General features: G+C 38.7%; 1 protein-coding gene across 4 annotated transcripts in view; it reads left to right on the top strand.

Moving 5' to 3' along the window:
• The window catches only part of SNAP25 (synaptosome associated protein 25), an 86819-nt gene extending 67187 nt beyond the window's left edge, over nucleotides 1-19632 (top strand). For 2 of the 4 annotated variants that reach the window (XM_003905070.4, XM_003905072.5), the window contains exons 5-8: nucleotides 5382-5499; nucleotides 9151-9276; nucleotides 11485-11629; nucleotides 18338-19632. In XM_003905070.4, the coding sequence (XP_003905119.1) occupies nucleotides 5382-5499; nucleotides 9151-9276; nucleotides 11485-11629; nucleotides 18338-18406 (458 nt within the window). In that variant the 3' untranslated portion in view covers nucleotides 18407-19632. Of the gene's footprint in view, nucleotides 1-5098; nucleotides 5217-5381; nucleotides 5500-9150; nucleotides 9277-11484; nucleotides 11630-18337 lie in introns of all 4 variants that reach the window. The other 2 variants (XM_003905071.5, XM_009216547.4) reach the window with 1 other exon arrangement.
• Nucleotides 19633-21729: the final 2097 nt, after the last annotated feature.

Below are 21729 nucleotides of genomic sequence, written 5' to 3'. Positions count from 1 at the left end.
GTCTTACATTATTTGTTTGTATTAAACTTTTTCAATAAATATATGCCAATTGATCCAAAAAAATGGAGAAAAATGTTTGAAAAAAGTTGATTATAAACCCCAACGTTTTTCCTTCGATTTTCACAATACAAATTGTCAAAAGTTGTACACAAATAACAAAGTCTACTAGAGTTCCATGTTGAAGGTGTTACAATGGCAAGGGAAGCCTTCAGAACTCCCCAAATGGGTTTTTTATTATTATGTGACTTGTTGGCTGGATCTGTGTAACAATGTTCCAGGCTTTGAAACTCAGGATGCAGCAAGTCATTGCTTTTAAAAAAAATAACTAAACAACGTGTGCCCAAAAGAAGAGTGGTACCTGATTTCCAGTGCAAAACTTAAACATATACACTCAAATAATTAGCAGTTTCACCTTATTTATTTTTTAAGTTAATAATTTGTAACTTGATGGGGGTGGAAAAAGAGACATTGCAATGGAGGGTACACTTAGGAAAGATTTAGGATAGAGCCTTTTTCTCCTGAACAATAAAGCACTGACATAAAGATATGGAAAAGAATATATACAAACCTGGAATCAAAAAGAGAAAACATGAATAACAGGCTTACAAGAGTGATAAATTGCATTGTACTTTGATGAAGAAAATCTAGAGATAATTTGCTGAAATCTTCATAAAAATGCAAAAATATACATTCTTTAGCAAAAATGATCTCCAGAATCAGCTTTGTATTATTCTCTGAGAAACAAAGCAGAATAGAATGTCTGTTTGACAGATTTCCCCATGAGACACTTAATGTTCTCAGCTAAGACATTTCAATTATGGCCATACCACAGTAAATGCTGAATTCTTTAGTTAAACAAGGATTAGACTGGGTTTAATCAGATGTGTGGTGAGTAGATAGATACTGATAAGAAACATACAACTGTAACACCCCTGAAAGTGGGTGGTTTCTGGCCAGTCTTAAATAGTACACATTTCATTTATAGTATAATAGGAGCTTAGGACCTTTTTTTTTTTTTTTTTTTTTTTTAGGCAGTAGGGACCCAGAAGGACCTTTCTGATTGACAGATGAGCATGTCAACAGCTATCTTCATTGCCATTATAAGTGCATTTTAATTTTGCCTTTACTTGTTTAGATCAGTAACTACTTCGAAATTTCTCTTCAGTTATCCTCTACTAATTTTGTTTATGTGTGAGCACCAAAAGTGTTGACTATTTCTACCTCACAGCAGCACGGGAGCCTCAAGAAACAGCCATCCTTCTAAAGAACCATCCCAACCATTGTTGGATCAGGCCAGGCCATTCCAGGTTGTCCTGTTAAATGATTGACTAGGAAATTTCCTATGGGATTCTTGCTTTATGCCCAGGTATCAGGAGACACCAAGGAGCACTGAGCATGACAACTAACCCTGGAAATGTACTGAGCCCCGGGACTTTTATTCCTCTAGAAAATTTGTCACCAAGAGAAGTCCTCAAATGACCTTGGCACTAATGTGGGCTTTTACCTCTATATCTTTTGTTCCTTTTGCTGGTCTTTGCTGAGTTGTATGTCTGTTTTGATGCTGAAGATGTGACTTTTGGGAAAATCTCCTGGGACCAACTCCAAACTCAACAGTGAAATATTTGACTACTGTCTGACAGAAGAAAGACAACGTAAATCCCTGTCCAGAGAGTCACCTATCTTAAAAGGTTCATGGCACTACAAGGTGGCATTTGAAAAACCATCTCTCTAGCTAAAGTTCACTCACCAATATCTGTTATGAATGACTTAGTCATGATAGCCACATATAGCTGTTTAAATTTAAATACATTTCTATATGTTCATAAATGCTAAGAAAAATGAAATTCATAAAGGCAGCATCTTGTAACTGGACATACTCATGAAGGCTGCATACTAGATTAATAGTATTAATGCTTACTATTCTTCTACTGATTTTTACCAAATTGAGAATTCTAAGGGCCCCAAGTTGGCTTACTTAGGAGAGATTAGTAGAAATTTTGTTTTCACCAGTCATTAGAAAAATATTAATGGAAAACATTAATATTGATCATCGAGCATCCTGTCATTGGTGAATCTATCACAAATAACCAGTGATCCAACATCATGGCAAAGGAAAGCCCAAGCTCTGGCCCCAACATATAGTGTCACCTACTAGAAGACGCCCTCCCTACTCAAAATGTTATTCTCCTCCCAGCCCCCAAGAATAAACAGAAACCAGTCAGAAAACAAGCTTAGGGAGATCAAAAGCAGTCAACACTGGATGATGTGTTGCATCAGCCTCAGAGATGCTGCTGTCCATCCCAGAATGAGATGCTGTTAAGCATTTCCTGAAAACCATCTTCACAGAAATCACTGAAGTGCCGTGAAGTCCCAATGTGCCAGACATCTCCACCAGCATAACTCAGTGCACTCTAAAAATTAATATTATTGCTAGAATTTCTGCAACAAAATGATTCCACAATATTTTTTAAATTAAAGGTTTGACTTAGAATTCATATGTAAATATATATTCAACTGATATTGGTAGTTATAAAATAGTGTTCTAAATCAACTATTTTCTGAATAGTTTTCTGAATCAAATTCAGCTTCAGAGTTTTTTCTTTTAGTCAAACCTTTGCCAAATTAAGCTGGTGACCGATGGCAGAGCCCAGCTTTCTGAAATACGGATTTAGACTTGCCTGTTTGTTTCTCCCTTTTGATATCAATTATCTAATTCATAGGTCCAATACCTGTGCACCAATTCACATATATATGTTACCTCCTAATCTCTGGAAGCATAGTGAATGGGTCCCTGGTATCTTGTCAGAGAGTAAATATTTTGACCAAAAAAAAAAAAAATTATCAACTTGCTTTGTAACTTAGGAGAAACTCCTCAAGAAGGACAGATAACTGCATATGTGTCCCCACGCCATAATCTGTGCTTATTTCAGCTGTCATTAGCTGGGGGCAGCATCTCTCCTTCTAAGCCCAGATGTCTCCTCCAATCCATCTCAAGTCTGCACTCCCAGAGGCCCTTAGCAATTACTTGATTGGGATTTGGCATCTCTATTGTCTGTACATATAATGGTTCTTCATCTGATGAGGAGTTCCTTTCCCTCCCCGCCCCAGTCCCTCCACTTGAATATTTACCTTGATCTACAGACTAATTTATTGCATTCTTAAAAGAAAACTGGAGTGAAATCCTTAGAAAAGAAAAACATCTTCTTGATTTTTATATATATATGTGTGTGTGTATATATATATATATATATTTTGCCCTTTAAAAATTTTTTTTTAATTGTAATTTTTATTTTTGGAATGAAGTTTCACTCTTGTTGCCCAAGCTGGGGTGCACTGGCACAATCTCAGCTCAGTGCAACCTCCATCTCCCAGGTTCAAGCAATTCTCCTGCCTCAGCCTCCCAAGTAGCTGGAATTACAAGCGCACGCCACCACGCCTAGCAATTTTTTTGTATTTTTAGTAGAAACAAGGTTTTATCATGTTAGCCAGGCTGGTCTCAAACTCCTGACCGCTGGTGATCTGCCCACCTTGGCCTCCCAAAGTGCTGGGATCACAGGCATGAGCCACCACGCCCGGCCATATTTAGCCCTTTTAAGGATTTTTTTTTTTTTAAAGCCATCGCTGTGCCTGTATTTATTCAGCAAAGGTTCTCCTGCACTACCTTATTATCTCCTCCAGGTATTCAATGCTAGATAAACAATGAAGTTTTGTTTTCACCTGTCATTTCAAAAGCGTAGGAGAAATAGCAGATTCCTCATGAACTGAATTCTGTTCTTTAGCCTCACAAAAGAAAACACAATAGGCTTTTATTTTCCAAATTCACAGTCTGGCAGTTTGGGTCACTAGTGAATATATCTTGGTTTTTTTGGAAGCACAATTTCCACTGTATAACTCAATGTGAAATTGTGTTTAAGTGATGATATATGCCCTTAGGCTGGAAATGTACTTATCAGTTGTATTCTAGGCATGCCTTTATTCCAGGAGGCATAGGCATGCATGCATGAAAATACAGATGAAAAGAGGAATGGAAATGTAATTAGGTTTTGTAATTAGACAGCCGAGACATCCATTGCTGCCTTCCTTTAATGGTCTTTTAAAAGCTGTTTTAAAAATCCTTTCATTGAACTTGTAGTTATCTCAATTTGGTGACACAATTCAAAAAAATTAATCAAGTTGGTGTATGTAACCCTGGCAACCTAGAAGTATGATTCATTCTGATGACTATTGATCTATGTCTGAGATACACTAAGGTCAGCTATGCTGGCAGCAGGGATACCATACTGTCCTATGTTCCAATTCATCATCCTACTTCCAAAGAGACATTCATTCCCTGCTCTCTGCCTGGGCTTGGAGCATGCCCCCCATTATAGACTTGGAAATCAGGGGGCAGAGAAGTGAAATGCCTTCCAAAACATTCATAACAAATTAAGTCATAGGATGAGAGAGGAATTGCAATGTTCCAGGACTTACAATGTTGCTGTGTGGATGTTACTCTTTTTTTTTTTTTTTTTTAACAGCTTTTATGAATTACATATGCACAATCAAGTGCAGACCATGGCTCCCTCTGGCTAGACAACCACTGCTAGGGGAAGAAAAGAGAGCCATACCCATTGCTTATGATTGCTGCTGCTGCTGTTGTCTCCAAGGAAGAAAATGGATTCTATTTTCTACCCTTATCTGGTTGAGGATGCTTAAAAACCAAAAGATGGAGATATTTTAAAGTTGAAGCAGATACTTTCTCTAGTAGCATTGAATTAGAATGCGTAAAACATAAACTAACACCTTGTTTTTTCCTCCTGGGTTTCACTGGTGCGTGAGTAAGTGAATATGCTGTGCTGTTTTCCTGGACACTCGGAATCAAACAGGCCTTCAACCCCATCCCATCATGTTTGAATTACAAACTATTTTGAGCATCTTGTTTGTTTCCTTCCACCCATACCTGTGTAGGGCAGCGGTAGCAGTCTTCAACAATGCATCCTCTTGGACAATGCATTGTAATATCTCTCTTTCAAATTCTGTTTCACATAGTCATTTCTCATGTTCTGTTGGAGACCCCCAAAAAATTCATTCCACACTGTCATCCCTTTGTCCTAACCAGAACAACTCGATCGTGTCGAAGAAGGCATGAACCATATCAACCAAGACATGAAGGAGGCTGAGAAAAATTTAAAAGATTTAGGGAAATGCTGTGGCCTTTTCATATGTCCTTGTAACAAGTAGGTACTGGGTACCAGCTCTAATCTGTGGCGTCCAGTTTTCTTTCTTTCTTTTTTTTTTTTCTTTTTTAATGTCAAAGTGAATGTCTGAAGTTTTGTCTTTTTTTTCTTTGTCCTTTTCCATCTGCTTCATTCTGTGGGGATAAAATACTTGTGTTTAATCAGAACAACTGGAACGCATTGAGGAAGGGATGGACCAAATCAATAAGGACATGAAAGAAGCAGAAAAGAATTTGACGGACCTAGGAAAATTCTGCGGGCTTTGTGTGTGTCCCTGTAACAAGTAGGTGCTGCCTGCCTGCCTGAAGCTTTGGTTTCCCAAGGCCCATCTCCAAGCCTTGACAAGCTCATTCCTGCCAAGCTCATAGGCAGGATGAGCATGTGGCATGCAGAACAGATCAATACCGTCTCCAATGCATTCATCTCATAGCATAGATGATATTAGCAGGAGTTACTGTTGATGCATTAAAAATCAGGCATACTACAGTGAAAGCTTCACTGTCAGCAACTTTTATTGATGAACGTTTCAACATTTTCCGGAAAGTGTACCTTGAGACAGAGGCTAGCCTCAAGAAAGAGGCACCCAGGGAACTTCCTTTTCCCCAACCCCAAGAGTCAAAATTGCAGGTTTAGAAAAGGCTGTGGGTAAGTTTGGAAGATGAGAAACACATATGTGAAGGTTTGATTTTTTCCAAAATAAAAGAGACAGGTAATTTGGCCCAGGGAAGCATTCTATAAATTAGAGAATATGACAGAGATTCTCCCTTTCTACTGCCCACCAGTTCCCAAATTTGGTCGATAGATGCTGCTGCTGTACCCAACACAGAGGCAATGAGCTCTTCAGCAAGAAGTGTTCAAGCCTTACTCAAATTGGACCCATCCCTCCCAAATTTTTCTCCTTGGAAGATCTACCCGTACACTGGCTGAAATGTTGAAATGTGTAGATTTTGCATGCACAACATCACAAAACATTCAACTGTTCTCAAGGTTCTGCAACGCTTTTTTGGAATGTAGCAGAAATGTGACATGTGGTTATAAAGGTTTGCAACAGAAGGAACCTAATACTGAGGGTTCTGGAAGATTGTCTCATTTGACTAGTGGTGGAAAAAGAAATGCATGAGTGGATTGTCCAACATGCATTTGGAAAACTAGACTCCTTATCCAATCTCCCTCACCCCTCCCACATCCCCCTTTTAAAAGAAGACTTTTTCCTAAAAGCTCTCCTGATCCTAGCTTTTAGAATAGAAATTGACATCATTTTTAGCAGATTATATGACCTTTCACATCCTTTAAACTTTGAGGCTGATTTAAAATATCCCACTTCCTGTTTAGGAGGGGGAGGGGCTCAAATTGCAAAAAATAAAAATAAAAATAATTTGCTTTTTAAAGAATGATCTACAGTAAAGCCTGATTAACTGGAATCTAGCTAACTGGAAACCTCAGCTGCATGCTCTTGCTCCCTTCCATTTTTAGCAAAAAAGAAACAAAGAGAAAACCTCACATCAGAAATGTAAAATAGTTTTACTTCCAGGGTAGTTTGAATTGTCTTGCTTAGTCTCCATCCTCCTGCAACTTCCACATCTATGACGACCAAACAATAAGAGTTGATCTTCACAGAAAAGGCCATCAAGCAATCAATATAAATGATAACCAAGGAAAGATTCAATCAGGTCTTCTACCTTAAGACTTTCAGGCAGGAAAGTGGCTCAGGAGTCTAGCAAAGATATTCACTCATCACCCATGAAACAAAACTTTCCTCCTTGGCCCCACTGTTCATTAAGAAAGTCATATAATTCATTAAAAAAAAAAAAAAAAACTCATTACCAAGCATTCCAGTTAGTCAAGATTTGACTGTATATTCCTTTCCGTGGCAACTTGCCCCCAGGTGAGATTTCCATCCATTTCGTGATAAATTCCAACAGACACATTTTCCCCCCTTCATCAACTGTGTGTGAAGAAAGGGTGGAGGCAGGTTCCCCTGGGATGGATTCTAATGTTCTAATGAAATGATGGCTCCTATGAATTCCACATTTGAGTGATCACTAATTTCCTTAATGCACAAGAGACCCTAAACTAAGCTTCAAAGCTTGACTGAGGTGTTCCCTATTGTGTGTAAATAATGCTTTAAAAACCATGTGTCACAACGCAGTGGCTGGTGGTGCCCTGGACTCTCTGAGGGCTTCGCCCTGTCTCGGCATGTTTCAAGGGACTATGGTAGATGTACGGCAGTGATGTGAGTCTATGTGCAGCATTGTGGGTGCAGTGGTTTGCCTTCTTTCAGAAACGCATACTTCCCACTCATTTGACTTTGCCAAAGATGGTATAGCAGAAATTTGACATAGCAGAAAACATCACGAAGTCCATATAACTTTTTTTAATCTGAGGAGGGAGGAGATGGGGAGTTGGAAAAATAACAATTAAAAAAGCCAGACTCTAAGCCCTATTAAATTTAGTTTGGGGATCTTGTTTCATTGAATGGGTCCATGGCCCTTTGGTGCAATAAATTTTGACTGCACTAAGGCCTGCGGCTTGATTGTGGGAGTTGCTGAAATTCCATTGGTACAATTTTCCAGTTTGTCTCTAGGGTTGCTTGGTCCCCAGTCTGCAAGTATTAGAGCCAGTTTTAATAGATGGCTGTGGTCCTCTGGTGAAAGAAGAAAATAAAATGTTAAATTCTGGTGTCTTACACAAGAAAATGTGAAAATGGGACCAAAGAATGTCTGTTGTTTTTGGACTAAAAAGCATGTGGTTTCTACTATGTAAAGAACCTAAAAACATCTTTGATTGCCTTTAATTACAACACCCACCAAAATATGCTGCACATGTTTCTATTGGGCACAATAGGTATGCCTGGATTTGTAAGTTTTTCTCCAAGGCAGCTCAGTGCAATACAGCCCATGGAGACCATACCAGCATTAAACCACTCTCCTCCATTACAACACCAGGATAGTTTAAAGTAGCAGTTTGTAAGCACTCTCCACCCTGCCCCTCAGCCCAGCAAAGAAGCTACCGAACCTGCGTTTCAAATCCTCATGAAGGCTATTACTGTCCTGCTAGTGCCTTTTTCGAGAATGGTCAACTTCTGGAGTAGTTTGGCTTAAATGAGAATGCTTCACTTTTTACTCATGCCTGTAGCTGGTGCATGAAGAAGACATAGAGGGGTTTCCCTTTTTGGTGCTAGATGGCTTGTTCTCTCTTCTATTTTCCTGCATTCATTTCACTATGCTTCTTTTACTTTTTGTCTCTGTGGACAAAGGTTTGTACATCAACTCTGGATGTATGGTGACTGTTTGGAAGTACCGATATATTATCTAATTCAAATCACTCTAGAGGCAGCGCAAAGACCATCACTCTTGGCCAACCACCAATCCTTTATGTCCTTTATGGAGATTTGGAAATGTTAGTTCCACATGTGTTAGGAAAATATATATATATATATATTTCACAGGGATCTTTGCATGATGGTTTGTAAAAACTTGGTTGAGGATGTTTTCTTGATGACAGTGTGTTGCTGCGGTGTGATGTGCACACTCTACTTGGCAGTCTTGTTTTGTGTCTGTCTGCCAGTATGTTTTTCTGTGTGTTTTGTGTCTCCAAATATAACCACATCACTAAAATAGAACTAAATGTCCTCCAGCTACCTTAGTCCTTGTCCGAAATCCAAACTAAACCACAAAACAAACCAAAACAAGAACAACCTTGTGGGCAAAGATTGCAGTCCATTGCAATGGACTCGATTGGAAGTGAAATGTTGAGTAGCTGAGGCATGGTGGTGGCCAACTGTTTAGGTCTGGATTATGATATATCGGTATTCTCTAATGCCTCGACTTAAAACTCATTCGCTTGGTTCGATTCTTCTCTTGAAGAAGTGACAATTGTTGAGAGCTTGCTCCTCTACCCCTGTGCCTTGTCACTCACCCTCTCTTTTGCATAGGCTTAAATCAAGTGATGCTTACAAAAAAGCCTGGGGCAATAATCAGGATGGAGTGGTGGCCAGCCAGCCTGCTCGTGTAGTGGACGAACGGGAGCAGATGGCCATCAGTGGCGGCTTCATCCGCAGGTGAGCCTCATGCAGCATGCACTGTAGCGGTTCTCTATTGTCAAGTACAAACAACTCCAAAACTGAATGGTTTTCTAAAAATAACCATTTTATTGCTCATTAATCTACATACCTGTTGAGTGTTCTTTTCTAAGCCTTCCCTGGACCTTGCCTGGGTGGGGTGATCCAAGATGGCCCCATTCACTTGTCTGGTGGTTGACTGGGGCTGTTGGTGGGGCACGTCTGTTCTTCTCCATGTGGCCTCTTCGGCAAGAGAGCCCAGGTTCCTTACATGGTGGTAGCAGCATTCCAAGGGGGCAAGCCTCAGTGCACTTATCAAACCTTTGCTTGCTTAACTTGTATTTGCCAGTTTCATTAGACAAAGCAAGTCACATGACCACATCCAGACTCAATGTGGCAGTAGGTGCAAGTCACATTCCATGAGTTTAATTGAATAGAGCTTATAAAAGAGACTACTTACAGAGGGGTGGGCAGGACTAATAGCAAGGAATGGTGAAGCACTTCTGAGCTAGCAATAGCAGGAAGCTGTTACCACCATAGTCCTGGGGGACAGGAGAAGAAATGATTGCCAGAACCCAGCAATAGTTACGACTGTGGGCAAGGAACTATCATAGAGAAATACAGCCACTACCAAAGCTAACAGGGAGTGAAAGAGGGAAATAAATGCTTAACCTCTCACTCCTCTTGCCCTGCAGTTTCATTGGCCATTAGCCAAAGCCTACTGAAAGCCAGAGGGTAAGAGAAACTGGGTGATACAGTCATGAGGTCAGCTCCTGAGAGCACAGAACAAAGAAGGTCCAAGAATGGATTTCGAGTGAAAATAGAGAATAATTAGCTTCTTATTAATGATTTATTTTGAAACCTAGAATCAAAAGACAACTTAAATATCTATTTTAAAAAGTTCAAATTATGACTCAGGGGCATTTCCTTAAAAAAAAAAAAAACTCAAGTTACACACATCAGTCAATTCAGAACTCATCTCTCCCTTTACTTCCAGGGAAAGTAGACCAAGGGTTCTTAAGCCTGGCTGTACATTAGAATCACCAGGGGAGACTTTTTTTCTTTTAATAGCAGTATTTGGGCCCAACCCACACCAATTGAACCAGAATCTCTTGAAGTGAGACACAAGCACCTGTGGCCCATTAAATCTCCTCAGGTGATTCTGATATGCACTCAGGGCCAAGCACCATCGAACTAGAAGTATCTCTTAGCTGTTGATGATCATTTAAATAGACTTCTTCCCTACAGGAAAGAGCTAGAAAGTTCTCCTTTAATTATTTAATTTTCTCTGGCCTGGGCTGCCTTTGAAACCATAATGAGCCAGTCTACATTGGGAGTCATCATGGGGGAAGGATTTTAACCCTTCTGAATATATTTTAACTCAATACCATATATACTAGGGAAATTCTGAAATAAGTACCTCCTTAACTTTCAAGTTGGACTGTGAAAAAATGTAATGTGTGTTGTGAGTCAGCTCCTTCCTCCCATTCCCACTTCATTCAACCTGAAACAATATTCTTTTGTCAAAGTTTTTGACTCTGAAATCACCTATGCACCATGCCACTAAGAAACCTATGGTATTAACATATGAGCAAATAAAAATCATCTTGAACAAGTGTCTCTCCTTGGAGTTCCTGGGAGCAAGCAAGGTTAAGGGGCAGACTGTAATTATCATTACTCTTACCATTGGTGTCAATCTCAAGGGTGAAAAGAGATGAGCACAGAGACTCTGACTTAGCACAATAAGCTTTTTATTGTATTCTTAATTTGAGTCTTAGAAATTTTGAGACTTAATTTGAGTTTAGAAATATTAAGAATATTCTTAGAAATAAGAATACCATTTCTGTCTAATTCCATCGTCATGCTCTGACCTAAAGTCTTTTCAAACAAAATGTTTTCGTTCTTAAACAATAAAAATTGAAATAAACACATGAAGGGGAAACGACATAATTGAAGGAGTGAGAAAGTAGATAAATTAATCTATTTAATATACCTTCTTTAAGAATAGAAATTCAAGGGTTCAAAATGCAATTTTAAACTTTTTTTTTTAAGTGTATGAAAGCTAAAATGTGTTTTTGTACTGGATGGAGATTAAAGATAGATAAAGTTGACATGCAGAGGACTACAGGTTTCCAGTATGCTTTCGGTCCTTGGTATTCAATATGTTTTCCACCCTCTGTCTTCTAAAACTTGCTCTTTGGATCCCAGGGTAACAAATGATGCCCGAGAAAATGAAATGGATGAAAACCTGGAGCAGGTGAGCGGCATCATCGGGAACCTCCGTCACATGGCCCTGGATATGGGCAATGAGATCGATACACAGAATCGCCAGATCGACAGGATCATGGAGAAGGTGAGCACGTGGCAGTCAGCAAGTCGCTACTGCGAGTTACTTCTGAAATGACCATCAGGAAGTGTGAAGGGCATAACAAGATCCTCAAAACACAACCTTGGATTCAGGTGCACTGATAGCTGGAAATGTTTTTCATTTTTCAAGAGAAAAATATAGGACTCAGCAACAGAATTGGAGTGAAAATAAGAGGGTCAAATTTAATCCAGCAAATATTCTCAAAGGCTCCTGTCAGCCAGGCATTGTGCTAGGCACTGTGGGCCACATACACATGAGAAAGACACCACCCCTACTGCCAAGAAATTCACAGCCTATGGGAGGCAACGAGCCTCCAGATGAATTTTTCTATCACTCAAAATATAATTCAGTAAGAGATCCACAGATAAAATGCTAAACAAGGTTAGATAAGGAAAGATCTCAAGAGGCAAAGTTCGGGAAAATCTCAGAATAAGTTGACTTTGAATTGAATCTTGAAGGATGGTTAGTATTAATAGTTTGTCAAGTGGAGGTGGTGAAGGGATAGAATCAGAAAATGGGGGAAGAATGGTCAGTTTAGCCAGGACATGATTATGAGCTTTGTTTTTATAAATACCAAAGCTTTAACGATAATTCAAAAATATCCAGGTTCCATTTCCAGTTTAACAGTTCACATCCCCAGAACTAAAAATAGGAAATTTTATATGATGAAATTGAGTTTACACAAGGACACCAGACTTGGCTCTAAGATCCACCATGTCAACGTGGGCCATAAGAAAGACTGGAGGGAGTAGACTGGGAAGGGGTGTGTGTGGGGGCTTAAAATTAGAAGAGATTGGAAAGAAACACTGGAAAGTTCCTATAAAGAGACCTAGGGCACCAAAACCTGATATTCTACAACACAGAACTCATAATTCATATTTCCATGTTTCATGCCCTTTCCTCAATCAGTAGGGTCTTGAATATTGATTACAAACTCTTATGTCCAAATGCTAAAAAGGAGAAATAGAGGCATTATAGATTTAATGATAATTGTACATCTATAATCTACTCAATGTGGATAACTTATGTTGTGTGTTTATTCCCTGGGAGATGTTGAAGTTCTTTGTCTGATATCCTGAATTTTCTTAACATAATTCATTCCATTTTGGTGAGCAGAGAAGGATACTTTTAAGACTTTTAGAATCATAAATCTAAATAGTAGTTTCTTGGTATGCAAGCAGCCTCCAATGACTTGAAAAAGGAATAAATAGGCATAAAGGGAACACTTTGTCCTGTTGTGTTGTACATACTCCATGTTAAAAACATCTGATTGCATATTTTGCCTGATCAATATGAGCTATGCAAACTTTAGTGTTGGTTGGCAAAATACTCGTGCTTTGCTTACTTTTGCAAGTAACGGCATGCTTATCATTGTTAAGAAGGCTTTCACATGATAAAGCTTTTAATGCTGTGTAAATCAATAGATACTAGAATAATATTGAGAGTTTCAAAACTCACTAGAGCCAACACAAGCTGACCTAACCCATTACGGCCCAGAATAATGAACTAAGAAATCATTGCTGAGCTGCCCTCCAACAGAAAAACGATTTGAAAAAAAACAGGAAGTATTCATTTTCTATTAATGGACCCACTTTACTTGCAGATGCAGCTAGATAATGCATCAAAGCCAATTAGGGTTCCAGAAGGAGAGTCTTTACTAATAGAAGGGTCAAACTCTTATTGACAGAGTTGAACTTTAAGCAAGAAAATGTGTTCCTGGAAAGGCAAGTGGCATCTTGATTCTGCCACTTTGCATTTCTAGTTCTCATCTTTAAGGAGAGGTTTTCTTCTAGGCCCAGTGTACTATAAAGACAGAGACATATACAGTTACAAGGTTTAATCAGAAGCCAGGCAGGTGGGATGGGTAATGACTATTTCAATTTGTATCATTCCTTGAGTGCGGAATCACTGAAGTGGGTGAAGGGTCTAATTGCCTTTGAATAATTAGTTTACAGTCAACACTTTAAATAGCCCCCTTTTTTTCAGAATCAAAATCCACATATGATTTAAATAGAGCCCACTTCAACCCAGCATTGCCCCAAATGATCATGTCGCATGAACTGCACAATTATTAATAGATTTCTACCTTTTCATTGAAGTTCTCATTTCTGATAACAGGAAACAGTATGCAGAAGTGTCCTGCATATCTAAGATGTAGTTACAATCACACTGTAGGGGTAGGGAGAGTCTTGTGATGTTTCTATCATAGTCTCTCCTGACTCCAACAGCAACCTTTACCCAGCTCTATCAATCATGATCTTTTCTCATCACTTGGATCAAGAGTGAAGTTTTGGGAGTCCTTAACAATGAGATTTTCAATACATCCTCATGGATTGTCAAGAAATTACTTTATTTAAAAATCTAGTTTTCCACTTAAGGGTATTTATATATAAATATATATATTATGTATATATTTATATATAAATATATTTATATAAATATAAATAACTAACCTTATATATAAATAACTATATATAAATAACCATATATATAAATAAACAACCATATATAGATATGCCTTCTAAGGTTAAAACATAATTTTTTCAGAAAACTTACTGAATTGGAAGCAAGCCCACATCAGAGGGTTTATGGGAACTGTTGCTAAGGAAATACCTTAGCAATGTTCAAACTTCGATTTAAAGTTATCAGTGGTAAGTTAGGCATGCAGTCCCACCTACTTCAGAGGCTGAGGCGGGAGAATTCCTTGAGCCCAGGAGTTCCAGGCTGCAGTGAGCTATGATTGTGCCACTGCACTCACACTCCAGCCTGGGCAACAGAGCAAGATCCCATCTCTAATAAGCAAATATATAAATAAAAATAAAGTTGTCAGCGGTAGATGACAGGCACACGTTGGAATACAGTGAGGTTGATGCTTTAGCAGTCCTCACGTTCTTCTGTCAGTGAGAAAACACAGCATTTGAGAGCTAAGACTTTGAGTTCTAATAGGGTTTTGCCATTCACCAGCTCTGTGACCTGGTTGCCTCACCTGAAGGATAGTAAGAGAACCATTCAGACCTAGGATCAGAACAGGCTGGAAGTCTGAACTGAGTCCTAAAAGTTACCTGGCATGGTCTGAAGTTGAGATTCCCAGAGTGTTCAGAAGATGGGCTGAACAGCTCCTTCTAACCTTTTACTGACTCTCTGGTGGTCATCCTGGCCTTCTCACAAGGACAAACATGTAACATATGTTGGGCACTCCAGCAAATTTAGAATTTTCTAAATTGAAACATAAGAACTGGAATGGGATGGCCATCATAAATAAAGTCCTACAGCATATAAGTAGGGTGATCATAGGGGCATTCTCCAAATACCAGGAAAACATCTGCAAGGAGATTCCAGACTTTTTTTTTTTTTTCCTAAAAGGAGCTAATTCTTTTATATAATAAAGGGGCAGTACTTTCTGTGTCAAATATTGCCTGGGGTGGAATTTTCATATACTTCAGAAGTAAGTTAGGTGGAAATCACAGATGCTCATTGAACATAAGTCTGTTTCAGCTCCTCCCTCATCGTGGTACACAGAAATACAAAGCTCCTCCCAGATCCTTTGATGATATCCAGAGTAACCTCATGCTGTACTTCAAATATCCCCAAGTGAAGGCTCCTCAGTGTATTCTTGTACAGGAGATCCTAGAATGTTTGTGCTCAGAAATGCCATCATTTTTAAATGAATTATTTTTCTCATTTGAGCTTTTCAAAGCGTTTGGTCTGGCAACATATTAATTCAATCTACAGGAACATTTCACATTGCTCTGATCCTGTAATTTTCCTTTGCACTGAAGTGTCATTATTTCTGATACCATTTGTAGCTGGAAAGGGAGGGCTTAAGAACCAAGTAAAATTGGAGAGATTATCCATTTTCCAGTTGAGAAACCTAAGGCCAAAAATATGAGTCTGCAGTTCAAAACAATCAAAATCAATGCCCTATCTTACTATGTAAATACCGATTTTAAAAGACAAATCTCAGTTATCCAAACAGATGACAGAGAACCATTGCCAGGTAATTCAAAGTTGTGATTAATGTAGAAATATGTTTATTTTAAGTTTGCAAAGTTCTATTTGAACATGGATAATTCTAATGTCCTGAGAATTCACAATATGAACTGAATACAGAAGACTCAGCTCAGTAGAAATAGGGAAGTACAGCACTGCAATAGGTACAAAGTTGGTAATCATTGAGTGATACTGGTTGAGAGAAAAACAGTTCTGATTCCCCACACTGCCTGGCAACCTCCTCCTCCTCTTCTTCCCAGGCTTTAGAAGGATAGACAGCATTACCAGTCAGGGAAGGACAAAAGAACAGCCTCAACAGAATCGTTGTCTTCACCTCTGCTTGCTGATGCATTTCTCTTAGTGGTGATGGGAATCATTCATTTTCTGGAGTTTAAAGATTTATGCTGGTAGCAGCCCTTGGTTACATGCTGCATATACTGCAAACGTAACCCAAGCAGTAAAGAGATCAACCAAGAGATTAAAGCCAGCCAGTTACAAAATCATGGTAAATGTGCACCTGTTAAAGACAAGACAGTTATGAAACTCATAGAAATGAGTCTTCAGAAATGTACTTAAAAACTATTAAGCATCTCAGAAGCAAGCCCAAGTTTTCGCACAGTAACAATAATAGCAAGATAAACTAATGAACCCTTCATTTTGCAAAACATTATTCCAAGCACATTATGTATATAAACTCATTTGATCTCGACAAATTGAATAGTAAGTGATGAATAGTGTAGATTCTGACTCCAGGTTGCTAGCATTCAGACTCTGGTTTCTCCATTTATTAGTACTAAGACTTCAGACAAATTTTCCAGATCCTTTATGCCTGCTTTTCTCATCTGGAAAAGGGAGCTAATAATAGTAGACACTTTATAGTTGATGTTATTAATCTTGATATTGTCAAAGTTTAATGAGTGGAACAAAGTACAGTTGACCTTTGAACAACATGGAGATTTAGGGTGTCAACCCCCATGCAGCTGAAAATTTTTTGACTCCCCAAAATTTAACTACTAATAGCCTACTGTTGACCGCAAGCGTTAATGACATAAAAAGTCCATTGACATCTATGTTTTATGTATTATTTACTATATTCTTATCATAAAGTAAGCTGGATAAAAGAAAATGTTATTAAGAAAATCATAAGGAAGATAAAATACATTTATAATACTATACTGTATTTATTGATACCATCAGTTTATACCATTTGTTTACAAGATGAATCATCAGTCTGAAATCTTTAGAACACATTAAGCAATTCAACTTTTTCTTGAAATGTCGTGACTTTTTTTGCTTTTTGGTAGCACTGCTAGCATCACTGGTGGCACTCTGTATGGATGCCATGATGTTATTCAAGGTTTACTGTATTGGGCTAAACATGATTTTTTAAAAATGTGAAACTGCAAGAGATCACTTTTTACTGCACTATGCAATTTACTGGAGAGACGGTGAGAATGATTAGCATCACAGAGCATTTTAAATGGATGTTCACAACATTTGAGTTCACCACAATAGCAGAAGGTGGCTATGACATTATTAGAGTAGTGCAGTATGGACTACAGTTAATTTTATACAATTATGATTTAATACTGCATCTTTACATTTCTCTCAACTGCAAATAGTCCCATGCATAGTCTATGTTTGTTTAAGTCTCATAAATTTTAACTTTTCATAGTAGATTTGTATGTATTTTATGGTAGTAGATAATAGACTAGACTAGTATCTACATATATTTTATGCATTCATGATGTGGCTAATATTTTCTTAATTTTCTTAATATTTCTAAGTAACACATTCATCTCCAAGTTAGCCTTAATTGTTGCAAATCTCCAAAGGATTTTCCAATATATTTATTGAAAAAAATCCTGGCCAGGCACAATGGCACATGCCTGTAACCTCAGCATTTTGGGAGGCCGAGGAGAGAGGACTGCTTGAGCCCAGGAGTTTGAGACCAGCCTGGGCAGCATAGTGAGACCTCATCTATACAAAAAACAGAAAAATTAGCCAGGCATGGTGGCATGCACCTGTGGTCTTAGCTATTTAGGAGGCTGAGATGGGAGGATCACTTGAGCCCAGGCAGTTGAGGGTGCAGTGAGCCATGATCACACCACTGCTCTCCAGCTTGGGCATCAGAGCAAGACCCTGTGTGAAAGAAAGAAAGAAAGAAAGAAAGAAAGAAAGAAAGAAAGAAAGAAATCCATGTAAAAGTGGATCCACACCGTTCAAACCCATGATGTACAAGGGTCCACTGTACATGCTCATGCTCATTAGCAATATTTTTATCATCCAGGTTGGAGACGAGAAAGCTGAGCCCCAAGATGTAATTTGTTCAAAGGGACGCTGCTAATAAATTAGCCATGGTTTCAATCCTACTGTATAAGAAGTGTAATTCAACTTGGTCCAACAGATGTGAATGCCTACCATAGAAGTCATTGAGTGTCTTTCTAGGATAGAAAGATAAAGCATATATAAGCCTCTGCTCTCTGGTAGGGAAAATTATTGAAAATGAAAATTAAGCTTCTACCATCACATTCAAGTAGAGCCATAGCTGTCATTCTGGGAAGACAAAAGAAAGGATGGCCCATGCTGACCAAGGAGGTTTTTAGTGGTTTCCCCCAAGAGGAAGTATTGGACCTGGACCCAGAAGGGTGAATGGATTTTTAAGGGGTAACCTGAGTTCTGTTTCTTTTCCCCCTTTTCTAGGCTGATTCCAACAAAACCAGAATTGATGAGGCCAACCAACGTGCAACAAAGATGCTGGGAAGTGGTTAAATGTGCCCACCCGTGTTCTCCTCTGAATGCTATCGGGCAAGATAGCTCCTTCATGCTTTTCTCATGGTATTATCTAGTAGGTCTGCACACATAACACACATCAGTCCACCCCCATTGTGAATGTTGTCCTGTGTCATCTGTCAGCTTCCCAACAATACTTTGTGTCTTTTGTTCTCTCTGGGTCTCTTTCTTTCCAAAGGTTGTATATAGTGGTCATTTGGTGGCTCTAACTCCTTGATGTCTTGAGTTTCATTTTTCCTTTTCTCTCCTCAGTGGCATTTGCTGAATAACAACAATTTAGGAATGCTCAATGTGCTGTTGATTCTTTCAATCCACAGTATTGTTCTTGTAAAACTGTGACATTCCACAGAGCTACTGCCACAGTCCTTAGAGTGTCAGGCTCTGAATCTCTCAAAATGTGCCGTCTTCGGTTCCTCATGGCTGTTATCTGTCTTTATGATTTCATGATTAGACAATGTGGAATTACATAACAGGCATTGCACTAAAAGTGATGTGATTTATGCATTTATGCATGAGAACTAAATAGATTTTTAGATTCCTACTTAAACAAAAACTTTCCATGACAGTAGCATACTGATGAAACAACACACACACACATAAAACAACAGCAACAACAACAACAGAACAACAACAAAGCATGCTCAGTATTGAGACACTGTCAAGATTAAGTTATACCAGCAAAAGTGCAGTAGTGTCACTTTTTTCCTGTCAATATATAGAGACTTCTAAATCATAATCATCCTTTTTTTAAAAAAAAGAATTTTAAAAAAGATGGATTTGACACACTCACCATTTAATCATTTCCAGCAAAATATATGTTTGGCTGAAATTATGTCAAATGGATGTAATATAGGGTTTGTTTGCTGCTTTTGATGGCTACGTTTTGGAGAAAGCAATCTTGCTGTGAAACAGTGTGGATGTAAATTTTATAAGGCTGACTCTTACTAACCACCATTTCCCCTGTGGTTTGTTATCAGTACAATTCTTTGTTGCTTAATCTAGAGCTATGCACACCAAATTGCTGAGATGTTTAGTAGCTGATAAAGAAACCTTTTAAAAAATAATATAAATGAATGAAATATAAACTGTGAGATAAATATCATTATAGCATGTAATATTAAATTCCTCCTGTCTCCTCTGTCAGTTTGTGAAGTGATTGACATTTTGTAGCTAGTTTAAAATTATTAAAAATTATAGACTCCAGATGATCTGCTTTAATTTCTTCATGGACTCGCCTGATTTTGCACTCACATGAGAAGAGAAAGCCTGGCTACCCTATCCCAGCTACTACAAATCAGTTCTGTGTGCCGAAGACAGTGTGGGGGAAAAGATAAGATTAAAGCATGATTCCAGTGGCAACAGACAACTTGGCTTGGTTCTCATAACCTGCTCTAGAATTACCTTGTGAATTCAGTGTTGACTAAGGAAGAAAATGTAGTTATCCAGAAGACATAGAAAAAAAATTATAGGAAAAATATCTATGGAACTCAGGCATGGCCCTACGTAGATTCAGGTATGTCTGGTGTCTATCAACTCCAATCTTCCTTCCTTTCCACAAAATCTCCACCATCTAAAATTGAGGGCTTCACTACCACACCACCACTGACTCCCTGTTTTTTTTAAACAACTTTACTGACTCACTATAAAATTCACCCATTTAAATATATAATTAATTTTTTTGTATATTCACAGAGATATGCAATCTAATTTTAGAACATCTTTATCACTGCCACCAAAATATCCCATACCTATTAGCAATCACTCCCATCTCACTTCTCTCAGCCCTAGGGAACTACTGGTTTCCTAGTTATCTCTATAGATTTGCCTATACATTTCATATAAATGGCATCATACAACGTGTGGTCCTCAGGAACTGGCTTCTTTCACTTAGCATAATGTTTTCAAGGTTCCTCCATGTTGTATCACAGATCAGTACTTCATTCTTTTATTGCCAAATAATATTCTATTGTATGCATAGATACTCTTTTGTTTATCCATTCATCAGGTTATGAATATTTGCATTGTTTCTGCTTTTTGACTTTTTTTTTTTTTTTTTTTTTTTGAGACAGAATCTTGCTCCATCGCTCAGGCTGGAGTGCAGTGGCGTGATCTCGGCTCACTACAACCTCCGCCTCCTGGTTCAAGTGATTCTCCTTCCTCAGCCTCCCAAGTAGCTGGGATTACAGGCGCCTGTCACCATACCCAGCTATTTTTTTTTTTTTTGTATTTTTAGTAGACATGGTTTCACCATGTTGGCCAGGCTGGTCTCAAACTCCTGACCTCAGGTGATCCACCTGCCTTGGCCTCTCAAAGTGCTAGGATTACAGGCGTGAGCCACCGTGCCCGGCCACTTTTTGACTATTACGAATAATGCTGCTATGAACATTGATGTAAAAGTTTTGTGTAGACATAAGATTTTTTATTCACTTGCCCCACAGTTTTACCAACATCATTGCCTGTCCCACCACAACCACCACTAACACCCCCACCACCATCACCTCCACCACCATCACCTCCACCATCACTATCCCTACTCCTACTAACACCACCACTGCCTCAATTACCACCACCTTACCTTTTCCACTGGCTCTACCACCTCCACACCATCTTAACCAGCATGCCCATTACCTCCACCCTTATTACCATTATAATCACCATCATCACCTCTATCGCCACTGTCGCTCCCACTGCCACCATCACTACCACCAGTTGACCACCACCATCTCTTCTGCCAGCATCATCAACATCACTTCCATCACCTCTGCCACCTCCTCCACCTCTCTCTACATCCCTGTAGTAGCAATGCAGATACATTCATCCTGGTTGCCTTGGTTGACTGTCAGATAATTTTATCCATAAAAACATCTCTGGAGGTTTGGTGAGAGCAATTAAGGAGCAAGAACAGTGATGACAGTAAATATGTGTAGTTCTTTAACCTTTTCCTAAGCCTGAGAACAGGCTCTGTAAGTAGCCAGAGGCTTTTGGAAGTTATTGTAAGGAACAGTAGTAACAACAAACTTATTCCTTAAAATTAAGGTAGTAGAAAGGATGCTAGAAGATGGGAAAAGTAAATAAATTTACTGCATATGTCAAAGCTGCCAAGGGGTCAAATACGGGCTACATTTGAAAATTCTGTTCCAGACTCCATCTGTTCTTAGCCAGATGAGTGAGTGCATTTCCACATTGTTTGAGTAATTAAAACCTTTCACTGGATACACGAAAAGTAAGATGCAGGCATTTTGCTTTAAGGCCTGTCACATGATTCTTTCTGAAGCATATTTCTTTTGGTGATTGAGATTATC

The sequence above is a fragment of the Papio anubis genome, chromosome 16, assembly GCF_008728515.1.
Source record: "Papio anubis isolate 15944 chromosome 16, Panubis1.0, whole genome shotgun sequence".
NCBI classification, from domain to species: Eukaryota; Metazoa; Chordata; class Mammalia; order Primates; family Cercopithecidae; genus Papio; species Papio anubis.
This window is presented reverse-complemented; position numbering and strand designations above follow the sequence as displayed.